Below are 13,853 nucleotides of genomic sequence, written 5' to 3'. Positions count from 1 at the left end.
TAATAGCCAAAAGATGGAAAACAACATCAATGTCCAACTAATGAATGGATAAACAATGTGGCATGTCCATACAATAGAATATTATTTGGCAATAAAAAGAAATGAAATACTGATATATGCTACACTATAGATGAACCTTGAAAACTTTATGCTGACTGGGAGAAGTCAGCACAAAGGACAATACACAGTATGCTTCCATTTATATGAAATGTTCATAATAGGCAAATCTACAGAGACCGAAACAGATTAGTGCTTACCTACGGCTGGGTGCCTGGGGGCGAAATGGGTAATGACTGCTAATGGGTACAAGGTCTCTTTTGAGGGTGATAAAAATGTTCAAAAATTGATTCTGTTGTTGGTTGTACAGCTCTGAATTGTATAGTTTCAATGGGTGAATTGTATGGCATGTTCATTACATCTCAAGAAGCTATTACAAAAACATTAAAGAGTCAAGGAAAACCAGTCGATATGACTTAGCTTGTGTCTTAATTGACTATTGATGTTGCTCTCAATGTCTTCAGCTCTGAGTAACTGTTCTCACAGAAAGGCTAATAATCTTAAGTTTATTTTCTGTGGATATATTTCTTTGGCTGCTACAATCAAACATGATGTAATGAACCTGCCATCAGTCAATGACTTTCCTTGCTTGCATAATGAGTCACTCAGAAACTTGGGTTAAAGCCTCTTTTTCATTTTTTAAATTGTTTGAAGAAATTCAGTTGGAATGAGATATTCCATTTAAAATTTCCAATGTCTTTTATGATCAGAAGTCCCATTCATTTCTGCAATATTCTATTGGTTGCACAAGTCAGCCCTATCCAGTGTGAGAGGGGACTGTACAAGGACATGAATACCAGGACTCAAAAGTCATTGGGAGCCATTTTAGAGGCTGCCTACCACAATGCCTTGTTAAGAAAAGGGGATCAACAAAAAATGTTGCTGTAAAAATGATCCTAATTCAAACATTAAGAAAAGTAGTTAGTACAAATTCACACATTGCTTATAGTCTCTATACATATCTGCATCCCCAAAATAAAATCCAAGTATACTATTAAGGCAAATGAGAATATTAATGATTTTGTTATTATTAATTTATTCATTCTTTCAACAATTATTGGTAGAGTGCCTATGATACACCAGGTAGCGTTCTAAGCACTCTCGGTCTTAGGGGCAGTAGTGAACAAATAGTCCTTGTTCTCATGGGGCTTCCATTTTAGTGGAGAAGAAAGACACACACACAAACACACACACACACACACACACACACACAACTCTAAATTTCTGGGTATAAATGTAAAGAACAAAAAGCAGAGCAAAGGGATAGAATGAGTTCAGGGGTTATTTCAGCTAGGTTGTCTAGGAAAAACTTCTCAAAGGAGATGAGCGGAAGCTTGAATGTGGTCTTTGAATAAATGTTTACTTTAAAATATATGAGCATTAGGTTTTTAAAATTATTGCATAACAAATTGCTCAAAACTTAGTGGCTTAACACAACAATAACCAATTATTATCTCTCACAATTTCTGTGGGTCAGGAATTCAGGTGTGGCTTTGCTAGACAGTTCTGGCTTGGGTCTCTTAAGAGGCTGTAGTCATATGAAGACTTAACTCCGGATGGAGGACCTCCTTCCCAGGTGGCTCCTGGATGTGACTGGCAGGTTGTTGCTGGTTGTTGCTTGGAGGACTCAGTTCCTCTCCATACGGGTCTTTCTACAAGGTTGCTTGAGTATCCTCATACCACAGAGGCTGGTTCGTCCTAGAGTGAATGTTTCAAGAGACAAGGCAGAAACTGCAATGCCTTTTATGACCTAGCCTCTGAAGTCACACACTGTCACTTTTGTACTGTTCTACTGGTCACAGAGTTTAGCCCTTATTCTTTTTTTTTTTTTTTTTTTGGTTAGCCTTTATTCAGTGTGGGAAGGGACTATACAAGGCCATAAACAACAGGAAATAGGATCTTTGGGAACCATCTAGGAGGGTAGTTATACCAATCCAAACCATAGTTTTCCTTCATATGATTTCAAGCAATTTACACAGGAAAAAAAACTCACTAATGAACAGTAAAGTCTACATTTTTTTTATATTGGTTCAATTTCATTTCCAGTCCTTATCCACATGCATAACCTGTGTACAGTAACACTTATAGAAGACTCCACCCAACAATAGCAGAATATACATTCTTTTCATAGGGCACTCAGAACATTTACTAAAGTGTATTTACTAATGTAGTCCATATTCCAGATTGTAAAACAAGTCTCAATAAAGGTAAAAGAATTCAAGTCATACAAGATATTTCCAGGTATTATATCTGACCACAGTGGAATTAAACTAGAAATCAATAACAGAAACATCTCTGGAAAATCCCCTAATATATGGAAACTGAATAATATACTCTATATAACCCATGGGTCAAAGAAGAATTCCAAAGGAAAAATTAGACAATATTTTCTATTTCATGTATAAATTTAAATGTTTATAAAAGTACGAAATCACATTTTTGAAAATGCGAGTTCTCTTTGTGGGAAATTTTTTAACTAAAAATTCAATTCCTTTATAAATATACAAGTATTTAGTTCATCTGTTTATTCTTGAGTGAAACTTGTTAGTTCGGGTTTCAAGGAATTTTTCCATTTTACCTAATTTATTTTATTATTTATTTATTTATTTTGGGGTATGTGGGCCTCTCACTCTGTTGTGGCCTCTCCCGTTGTGGAGCACAGGCTCAACGGCCATGGCTCACATGCTCCGTGGCATGTGGGATCTTCCCGGACTGGGGCACGAACCTGTGTCCCCTGCATCGGCAGGTGGACTCTCAACCACTGTGCCACCAGGGAAGCCCTTACCTAATTTATTAAATGAGTAAAGTTGTCTTACTATTCCCTTAGTGTCTTTTTAATATATGTGGAATCTGTAGTGATAGCATCTCTCTATCTCTGATATTGGTAATTTGCCTCTTCTCTCTTTTTGTTCTGAGCTGTCTGGCTAGAGATTTATTGATTTTATTAATCTTCTCTTAGAACTACCTTTTATGTTATTTTATTTTATCTCATTTTATTTATTTATTGGCCACACCGAGGGGCTTGTGAGATCTTATTTCCCTGACTAGGGATCAAACCCAGGCCCTCGGCAGTGAGAGCGAGGAGTCCTTACCACTGGACTGCCAGGGAATTCCCATAGAACTACCTTTTAGATTCATTGACTTTCTCTATGGTTTGTTTTCTATTTCATTGATCTCTGCTCTTGATCTTTATTATTTCCTTTCTTCTGTTTGTTTTGGGATTTATTCGCTCTTCTTTTTCTAGTTTCTTAAGGTGCAAGCTGAAGTCGTTGTTTTGAGAACTTTCTTTTTCTCTAATATTTAGTGCTATTAGTTTTCCCTAAGTATGCATCAGAAGCATCCCACAAATGTTCTGCTTTCATCTTTGGTTAGTTAAAAGTATTTTTGGGAAAAAAAAAAGTATTTGGGGGACTTCCCTGGTTGTCCAATGGTTAAGACTCTGTGCTTTCACTGCTGAGGTCCCAGGTTCAATCCCTGGTCAGGGAACTAGTATCCCACAAGCTGGGCGGAGTGGCCTATATATATATATATATATATATATATATATATATATATATATATATATATATATATGTAATATTCCTTTTGAGTTTATGAGTTCATTTTTTTAAATTAATTTATTATTTATTTTTGGTTGCATTGGGTCTTCGTTGCTGCACACGGGCTTTCTCTAGTTGCGGTGAGCGGGGGCTGCTCTTCATTGCGGTGCATGGGCTTAATTGCGGTGCGCGGGCTTCTTTTTGTGGTACGCAGGCTTCTCATTGCAGTGGCTTCTCTTGTGGCAGAGCACGGGCTCTAGGCACTTGGGCTTCAGTAGTTGCGGCACGAGGGCTCAGTAGTCCTGGCTTGTGGGCTCTAGAGTGCAGGCTTAGTAGCTGTGGCGCACGGGCTTAGCTGCTAGGCAGCATGTGGGATCTTCCCGGATCAGGGATCGAACCCATGTCCCCTGCATTGGCAGGCGGATTCTTAACCACTGTGCCACCAGGGAAGTATGAATGAGTTCATTTTTGATCCGTGAGTTATATAGAAGTGTTGTTATTCAGTTTCCATATATTGGGGAATTATCTAGAGATGTTTCTGATATTGGTTTCTAGTTTAATTCCACTGTGGTCAGATAAACCTTGTCTGTACTGTAAACAAAGAAAAACAAAAGAGCATTTTTGCTCACCACCCAATTCTATAGGGATTAACCTGCTGCAGACACTCATAGACAGTGCAGTCCGTGCTTCAGACAGAGGAAATGACGATATCAGGATGCTCTGCACTTTTGACAAGGAGGCCCCTTAGATGTATATCTCAGGAAGAATTTTAATGAACTCAGATTCTTGCATCTTCCCACACATAGGAAAGCACTAAAATCATATAGACATCATGAGATATCTATCTTTTACCAAGATGTATACTTGAGTGCCAAAAATATCACATATAAACTGGCTTCTCTCCCACCTCTTCGGAGCAGTTTACTCAGAGCTACTGAGTAGCTGTCTGCTGGGCTATAGTCCTCAGTAAGACCTTGAATAAAACTCATAACTCTGACTCACTTTGCTGTACAGCAGAAACTAACACAACATTGTAAATCAACTATACCCCAATAAAAGTTAATTTAAAAAATTTCTTTCAGGGACCTCCCTGGTGGTCCAGGGGTTAAGTGTCCGCCTTCCAATGCAGGGAACGCAGGTTCAATCTCTGGTGAGGAAACTAGGATCCCACATGCCGTAGGGCAAGCAAGCTCAAGAGCTCTAGAGAGCAGCAACTGGAGAGCCCTCATGCCGCAACGAAAGATCCTGCATGCCACAGCAAAGATGCCGTGTGCTGCAACTAAGACCTGACACAGCCAAATAAATAAATATTCAAAAAAATTCTTTCAGTTGACTTGAATCCTTTTAGCTTTATTGAGACTTGTTTTACAATCTGGAATATGGGCTTACCTTAGTAAATATTCTGGATGCACTTTCAAAAGAATGTGTATTCTGCTATTGTTGGATGGAGTGTTCTATAAATGCTAATTATGTCAAATTGGTTGGTTGAATTGTTCAAGTCTTCTATACCCTTAGTGATTTTCTGTCTACTTGTTCTGCCAGTTACTGAGTATCGGTATTGAAATCTTTGACTATACTTGTGGATTTGTCTATTTCTCATTTTATTATTTCCATCAGTTTTACTTCACATATTTTAAAAATCTGTTATTATGTATAAATGTTTAGGATCATTATGTCCTCCTGATGAATTGACCACATTGTCATACACAGTGACTTTCTTTGGCCCTGGTAATATTCTTTCTTCTGAAATCTACTGGTCTGATATTAATATAGTCTCTCTAGTTTTCCTTTTATTAGTGTTAGTATACCTCTGTGTGTGTTTATATTTAAGGTGCATTTCTGGTTGGCAGCGTGTCTTGCTCTTTTATCCAATCCGATAATCCCTAACTTTTAATTGGAGTGCTTAGATCATTTATATATAATGCGATTACAGACATGATTAGGTTTAAATCTGTCATGTTGATATTTATTGTCTATTTGTCCCATTTGAGTTTGTTTTCTTTTCCTCTTTTACTTTTTTTTTTTTTGAATTCCATTTATTTCCTTTGTTGGGTTATTAGCTATAGTGCTTCCTTTTGTTATTTTATTGGTTTATAGGGTTCATAGTATATTTAATAATTCCCCGCTAGGACTTTCCCCGAGAGAAATGAAAGCATATATCCACACAAAGACTTATACATGAATGTTCATAGCAGCTTTATTTGTAATAGCCAAAAACTAGAAACAGTCTAAATGTCCATCAATACATGAATGGATAAACGAATCTGGTATATCCATACAGTGGAATACTACTATCAATAAAAAGGAATGAACTGTTGACAGCCATAAGAACAAGAATGATTCCCAAAATAATTATGCTGAAAGAAGGCAGACCGAAAATGTACATACTATATAATTCTATTTATATAAATTCAAAAAATGCAAACTATTCCATAGTTAAATAAACTATATTTGTGGTTGTCTGGGGATTGGTGGGGGATAGGGTAAGCAAAGAGGAATGGGTGGGAAGGATTCCAAAAGGGCACATGGACACTTTGTGGGGCAAGGTTTAATTATCTCGCTTGTGGTGATGATTTCATGAGTGTATACATATGTCAAAATCCATCAAATTATACACTTTAAACATGTGCGGATTATTGTAGGTCAAGTGCATCTCATTAAGTTTTAAAAAGAAAATTGAAGAGAATTTCCTGGCGGCCCAGTGGTTAGGCCTCGGCACTCACTGCCGTGGCCGAGGTTCAATCCCTCTTTGGGGACCTGCAAGCCACACAAGAAAGAAAAAAAGAGAGAGAGAGAAGGAAAGAAAGAAAGAAGGAAAGAAAGGAAGGGAGGAAGGAAGGAAGGGAGGAAGGAAGGAAGGAAGGAAGGAAGGAAGGAAGGAAGGAAGGAAGGAAGAAAGAAGGAAAGGAAGAAAGAAGGAAAGGAAGAAGGAAAGAAAGAAAATAAAATTGGAAAGTAAGGAAATAAAAAGTGTAATTTATAATCTTACCACCCAAATATGATAACTATTAGCAACTTGTTCACTATCAAACTCTATAGACACATTTTCAGATACCCAAGTGGTATCTGAAAATTTTCACAAACTGTAATATTCCATTATGTTAAAAATAGTTTGACGTTTCTCCCATTGCTAGCGTCAGTTTATATTTGCCAAGGTAGTAGTTGCTATTATTGTTATAATTATACTGAAATGAATACTTTTATTATACAGTCATCCAGACAACAGATCTTGAAACCTTCCTAGGTATACCTCTCTTACCACCAAAATCAACTGATCGCTAAATTCTGTCATTTCTACCTTCTCAATATCTCTCATATGTCACCTCCTTTCCACTCTCATCTTTAATGTGTTAAGTTAGTATAATTGTGTTAGGCTTGCATAAATTACAAACAAGAACACAAAAATCATACAACAGAGACTCTACTGTAAGGGGATGTGTTCCCTCTGGCCTTGCAGAGAGTGATGGGGATGAGTAGCTGTATCAAGGCTCTGAGGACCAACGTCCCCAGGAGTGACCCTCATTATTCTTCTGAAAAAGTGAAATAATATCTCTCATTCTTTTATCATAATGTTAAAGATATTAAACCAATAAATCTAGTAAAATGTGAAAAAATCAACTTTTCTTGGACATTTAAATGTTGATTACAAGCTGATCAATTAACTATATTTTATATATCTGAGTATTAATCACACACATATATATATTTGCATGGGCTCAACAACTCTTTCTCAGCCAAATACACCTCCCTTGAAAGGCTTTACCGAACTCTCCCTGCAATTTTCTACTCTAAGCTCTCTAGTGACTTAAGTTTGCACCACTTAAGACATGTCTATAAGTGTTTAATAGCCTATGAATCCTCAGAGGACAAACACAGGTACTTAATACTAGCTGTTAAATTTTATGTGAATGAGTGTTTTCTCCTTTGTCCACATACACACTGATTCCCCTCAAGGCAGCTAACTAGTTAGGGATGATTTTCTTTGTGCAAGTATCTAGTTGTATTGGCTTATATGTTTAGTGATCCTATGGATTTGCCTAGTACAGAACCAATCTTTTCAGAGTACCCTCAGGACTGCTTAAGGAAGGGAATTGTTTTATCAAGTGTATACCACAATGTCCATGTAAAAATGTTACCCAATAGTTCCATGGTTTTTCATTCTTGATTTTGTCCAGAATTTTGGGGAGAGTAAGATCCAGTGCTGGGGATTTATCAACGAGGTTTAATAGCATTTATTATCTATAACCCAAGTGGCTTGTAGCATATGGCAACTTGTACTATGTCTTATTTAATTTTAAATTAACATAGTATTCATTAATTATAGCAGGTTGAACCCAGGTGTATACTACTGCTAACTCACAGTATGTCACATTCAAGTAATAAAAAATAATAATAATAAAAATAAACCCACTGAAACAGCACAAACAGGAGAGGAGTACACAGGGGCACAGTTTCTTACATAAACTTAGCACCACTCTTTCTGTCTTCGAGCACTCCCTGCACCTTGGCTGATGAGTGTATTGTACCATCAAGTTTGGAGCCTTTGCAAAGTTCTGTGGCATAAATTGGTTTGCTTACTGTTGACTTTCTGTCACTGTAGACCAACAATTTGGCCTTGTTTTGTTGTTTAAGTTGGCATTCAGGATTCTATCAACTTTCCAGCTTCCAAAAGAGTTGCAATTTCTCATGTTTCATCTCCTCTACTTTTCTCTTTGCCTTATGGGTTTATGCTCTTTGTTTCTTTTCTACCATTTTAGTTAGGTGTGTAATAAACATGGGTTCAATTTGCTATGTTTCAATGAAAGTCTTCTTTCCGTTGCTCTCAATGATTTTGTGTGTGTCTCCCCAACGGATAGTGAACTCCAAGGAAATCACTGTTGAAGTGTTATTTATACATCGTGGTACAGTACCTTCCAAATAGGAGTTATACTGTTTGTGTTTATTACTGATTACCTTGAATAGCAGGTACAAGTGTCTTTGAGGGTACACAAAAGACTTTTCAAGGACATTGGCAATTTCCAGGTCCTCAACTTCCATCTGTAACCTCTCCTAAAATTCATCTGAGAATGTCTGCAACCCAGGTATTGTACTGGCTTTCCTTTCTCTCTTCCTCTCTCACACTGCCTTTCTCCCTCTTTCACACACACCACCACCACCACCACCACCACACCTACATCTTTTTATTTATTTATTTATGGCTGCCTTGGGTTTTCGCTGCTGCGCGCAGGCTTTTCCCACTTGCGGAGAGTGGGGGCTACTCTTCGTTGCGGTGCGCGGGCTTCTCATTGAAGTGGCTTCTCTTGTTGCGGAGCACGGGCTCTAGATGCGTGGGCTTCAGTAGTTGTGGCAAGTGGGCTCAGTAGTTGTGGCTCGCGGGCTCTAGAGTGCGGGCTCAGAAGTTGTGGTGCACGGGCTTAGTTGCTCCGTGGCATGTGGGAATCTTCCCAGACCAGGGATCAAACCAATGTTCCCTGCACTGGCATGCGGATTCTTAACCACTGTGCCACCAGGAAAGTCCCCACACCTAAATCTTTTTATGGCACAATTTTCCCAGGATGTATAAACCCACAGGACAGTATATAAAAATACAATTTGAAATATTACTTTGGGCCAATTTCTTTCAATTAAGGCACTATAACCCAAGGTCTGAATATGGATATATATTTGGCCTATGTCTCAATTTAGATATACTATAGAGTGGGGGATGGGAGGAAGTAATGACAAAATTTTTTTTTTTTTTGACTGCACGACGCAGAATGTGGGATTTTAGTTTCCCCGACCAGGGATCGAAACCTCGTCCTCCGTCCTCTGCATTGGAACCACGGAGTCTTAACCACTGGACCACCAGGGAAGTCTCTAATGGCAATTTTTAATTAAAGACTTTGTCTCTTCCAGCTGTTGTCAAAGAGCTTTGCTGCTGAGGAAGAGTCCTGTGAAAGTAAAAAAAGCTAACCTGAGAAATGTTGAATTAACTAATTTCTTCCTGCTAATGGCAGGTCTCCATGTCTTAACTACCTACCTTAGAACACTATTATACAAAATGTATAAGAAACCTACTAAGACAGCACCCAGATCATGGATTCTAAACACCATTCTCCAATTAAAAACCAGGGCAGGCCCCTTGGAGAAGTGGTTGCTTCCAAAGATGGGGCAAGGAGTCCACAAGATGAACCCGGAACATCTTGTGGTCCCACAAAGTAAGGAAGTCCTAACAAAAAGATGAGGATTTGTTGAAAGAATGAAGGAGCCTACGTGAAGGAACTCTTCTAATAGCCAAAGGTGTAAGAATTTGAGCAACAAAGGAACACTATTATTGAATTTTAACCCACAGAACAAAATAAACATCCAGGAGTCCACAGTACCATTGATTAAATGAATGGGGGAGAAGAGGCAGCTCTTCCTTAGAGTATAATTCCAATTAGTGTAGAAGTAAAGAGGGAAATGGAAAATCACCATTTGCAAAACATCACAGTAATAATTGTTCTAGACAAGATCCACTAAAAGTAGTGGCTGACTGTAAGGACAATTTGCAAAGTCTCAAAGTATCTCCTCCAAGATATCTATCAACTAAAAGGGGAAAGACAGTAACTTTGCAATGGAGAAACCTGATGAAACCACCTTCACCAAGTAATCAAGGTCAACATCACCAATAATAAATGACTTATTGACATTGGGAATTCTTCATTTCTGTGATATTCTTCCAAAAAGCATAACATGAGTTCAGTCATGAGAAAACACTAGGCAAACCCAAATTGAGGGACATTAGACAAAATAACTGATCAATACTCTTCAAAAGTGACAAGGGCATGAAAGACAAGGAAAGACTAAGGAACTCAGCCGCAGACTTAGAAGTAACTAAATGTACTTTCTGGGTAATATAATGGAACAGAAATAGAACATTACTGGGAAAGCTGATGAAATATGAGTAAGGCTTTTGATTTAATTAACAGTAGTTTATCAAATATTAATTTCTTGGTTCTGATCATTGTACTATGGTTATATAAGATGCTAACATTAGGGGAAGCTAGGTGAGGTATACACGGAAATTGTAATATTTTTACAAATTTTCTGTAAATCTACAGTCAGTTCAAAATAGCAAGTTAAAAAAGTAAATAGCGGGGCTTCCCTGGTGGTGCAGTGGTTGAGAATCTGCCTGCCGATGCAGGGGACACGGGTGCGTGCTCCGGTCCGGGAAGATCCCACATGCCGCGGAGCGGCTGGGCCCGTGAGCCATGGCCGCTGAGCCTGCGCGTCCGGAGCCTGTGCTCTGTAACGGGAGAGGCCCCAACAGTGAGAGGCCTGCATACCGCAATTAAAAAAAAAAAAAAAGTAAATAAAACCATGACTATAAAGTACACCTTCTCTGTATTTTTTTCCATTTCCAGTGCTAACTTGGCCTAATGCCATCTTTTGATCCCAAGACAAATTTACTATATTATATAGTCATACTAACAAATGTTTGTGGAGTGAAACCTATCATCTAATTATGTCTCCTTTTGATATGTTTGTGGTTGTGGTTGAGAAATAATACATTTATTACATTTGCCAGGGATTCAACATCCAGAGTTCTGCTTTTAGGCAGGATGGAGAGAAACTCTTTGGAAGTTACTCTCCACTTTGCCATTGATTCTGCTTTTTTGAGTAAACTGTGTGACTAGAATAAAGTTCCTGTCCTCTGTACTTTCCCAGGTATACCTTTTAACATCTGTAATAGTAAAAATAATTAGAATTTAAATGCTCTTACCATGTAAATAGATAAGAAGTGGCATTAAGTAAAACAGCAAAGAGATAAAAGCAGCTTATTAAGCTCGTCAGCACAAACTGAGCTTTATTTAACTGCAAGTGATGTAACCTATGTACACATTTGTTTCCCTTCCAAGTTTAACTGCTAAAATTGCCCTTACAGAGATTACATTGTAAACTGTATTTCGTTAGTAATTTATTAAATTTGCCTGTCAATTGACACATTCTGTATGGAGCCTTAAAATGATGTTTTGAGAGTTTATTTACAATCATTGAAAGCAACGGTTCTGTAAAACAGGTAATTACAGCTCTTTAAGCTCACAACATACATATACTTAAACATTTAAATAGAAGTCCATTTTCTTCAAAAGTAATTTTCTACTGCTTTTTCATAAAAATATAAAAAGACAACATCTGTAGTTTTAAAAAACCTATATTTAACCCAAATCAAGATTTTTCTACAAATGATACCTCTTTCCAAAAAGTTTAAAAGACATCACAAAATAATGTGATGTTAAACCAAATAATTTCACCATGGCCTGGTACTTTTAAGAAATACTGTGCAGTATTTCTTTTTAAACTTTCATGCTAGATGTCAACTGTGTATATGCTATGTCAACACACCAGATTAATCCAAGTCATTCATATTTATGCAGTAGACTGTCATATACGACCAGTTACCATATGAACTGTCATACCACAATTGCAAAATGGTAAAAGGCAATCTTTATGAAAACTTAATATTTTAGTAAAAGGCAACCAACATCACTCTAATTTTCTGTAAAAATTACCTCTCTTCCTCCTACCATTTTTTTTCCCCTTTGAATGGTACCTTTTATAGCATATCAACACACAAAGGTATTTATATCACTTTTACTTAAGTTAGCTTTTTTTTTTCCCGTATGCGGGCCTCTCACTGTTGTGGCCTCTCCCATTGCGGAGCACAGGCTCTGGACGCGCAGGCTCAGCGGCCATGGCTCACGGGCCCAGCCGCTCCGCGGCATGTGGGATCTTCCCGGACCGGAGCACGAACCCGTGTCCCCTGCATCGGCAGGAGGACTCTCAACCACTGCGCCACCAGGGAAGCCCTAAGTTAGCTTTTTAAATGACTGTTTTCTTTTCTGATACAATGAATTTATCAAAAGGCACCAAGATTAGAGTCCTATGTAGTTTCAGAATTTTGTTCCTTTTTAAGTTCCTCTAGAATAATTTTTGTCATAAAAGGGTAACTCTAAGAACCAGAAGAAAATGAATGATACAACACAGTAACTTAAAACTTGTACCATCAAAAAGGTATAAATTTATTAATAGATTCCTTGAACTTTTCACTTAGAAGAAGAAGTCAGAAGAACTTTCTGAACATAAACATAAAAATAGAGCACATGTATTAACAGTAGGAAAACTCTAAGCTTATAGAGGTATTAAATCTTACATAGTAACATACAGCCAAAAGCATTAGAAATTCACCGCCAGATAGATATTCTGATGCATTATCCTGAAAACGTGTCTGATACATAGCACTAACATGTAACAAAGTATGGCATTTATTTCACAGGGAGAAAAGATAGGTTTCATCACAAAAAGATTTACTAGAGGGGCCTCCCTGGTGGCACAGTGGTTGAGAGTCCGCCTGCCGATGCAGGGGACACGGGTTCGTGCCCCGGTCCGGGAGGATCCCACATGCCGCAGAGCGGCTGGGCCCGTGAGCCATGGCCGCTGAGCCTGCGCGTCCGGAGCCTGTGCTCTGCAACGGGAGAGGCCACAGCAGTGAGGCCTGCGTATCGCCAAAAAAAAAAAAAAGATTTACTAGATTTCAGCTTTGATTAATTTTAGAGATATATTTTAAAGATAAAAAAAAAAGATTCACCCCTAAAATAAAAAAGTCTTTATATATATAATCCATTATTAATACTCTTTATGCTCCTACAATGTAAAACATTTAGAAACTTTTGAACTCTAAAAATTTTGATCAGTTAACCTATTTGGTCTTAACACATTCTAAATTCCCTTCTGAGAATCGCATTAATGTTTTTAGTCCATCAGTCCAACATGGATGGAACAATTCTATTTCTTTTTCTTCTTCTTTGGTGGTTCATCCTCAGAGCCACTATTTGTGCTGCTGCTGCTGCTGCTACTGGAAGAGCTGGAATCTGAGTCTGAATCGGAGGACGAGGAAGAGCTTGTGGAGGAGGCTGAAGATGATGAACTGGAGGAGCTTTCATCAGAGTCACTGTCCTCTGAGGAGGATGAGGTAGAGGTCTCTTCACTCTCTGACGAAGAATCACTGGCTGAACTGTCACTGCTATTGCTACTGGAACTAGTTACACTCTTAGACCTATTAGACAATTATATGCATGAGAAGCTGACATTTAATAGAATGTTTAAAAGCAATTTCACTTGAGTATTATGTATATATATATACACTGAAGCTTTGCTAGCATGTTATCTCTAGATCTGATGTTTTGAGGATTCCCTAACTGTAATAACCCCACCGTGCCCACCCTCTCCCCTCAA

General features: G+C 38.1%; 1 protein-coding gene across 7 annotated transcripts in view; it reads right to left on the bottom strand.

The window, feature by feature from the left end:
• Window positions 1-5,775: 5,775 nt before the first annotated feature.
• ZCCHC10 (zinc finger CCHC-type containing 10) overlaps window positions 5,776-13,853 on the bottom strand; it is a 48,838-nt gene continuing 40,760 nt past the window's right edge. For all 7 annotated transcript variants that reach the window (XM_049707270.1, XM_049707268.1, XM_049707272.1 and 4 more), the window contains one exon: window positions 5,776-13,674. In XM_049707270.1, coding sequence (XP_049563227.1) covers window positions 13,404-13,674 — 271 coding nt within the window. In that variant the 3' untranslated portion in view covers window positions 5,776-13,403. The remainder of the gene's footprint in view (window positions 13,675-13,853) is intronic.

This window comes from Orcinus orca, chromosome 3 (assembly GCF_937001465.1).
Source record: "Orcinus orca chromosome 3, mOrcOrc1.1, whole genome shotgun sequence".
In the NCBI taxonomy this organism is placed as follows: Eukaryota; Metazoa; Chordata; class Mammalia; order Artiodactyla; family Delphinidae; genus Orcinus; species Orcinus orca.
Note: the sequence above shows the minus strand (reverse complement) of the source record. Positions and strands in the feature narration are given on the sequence as shown.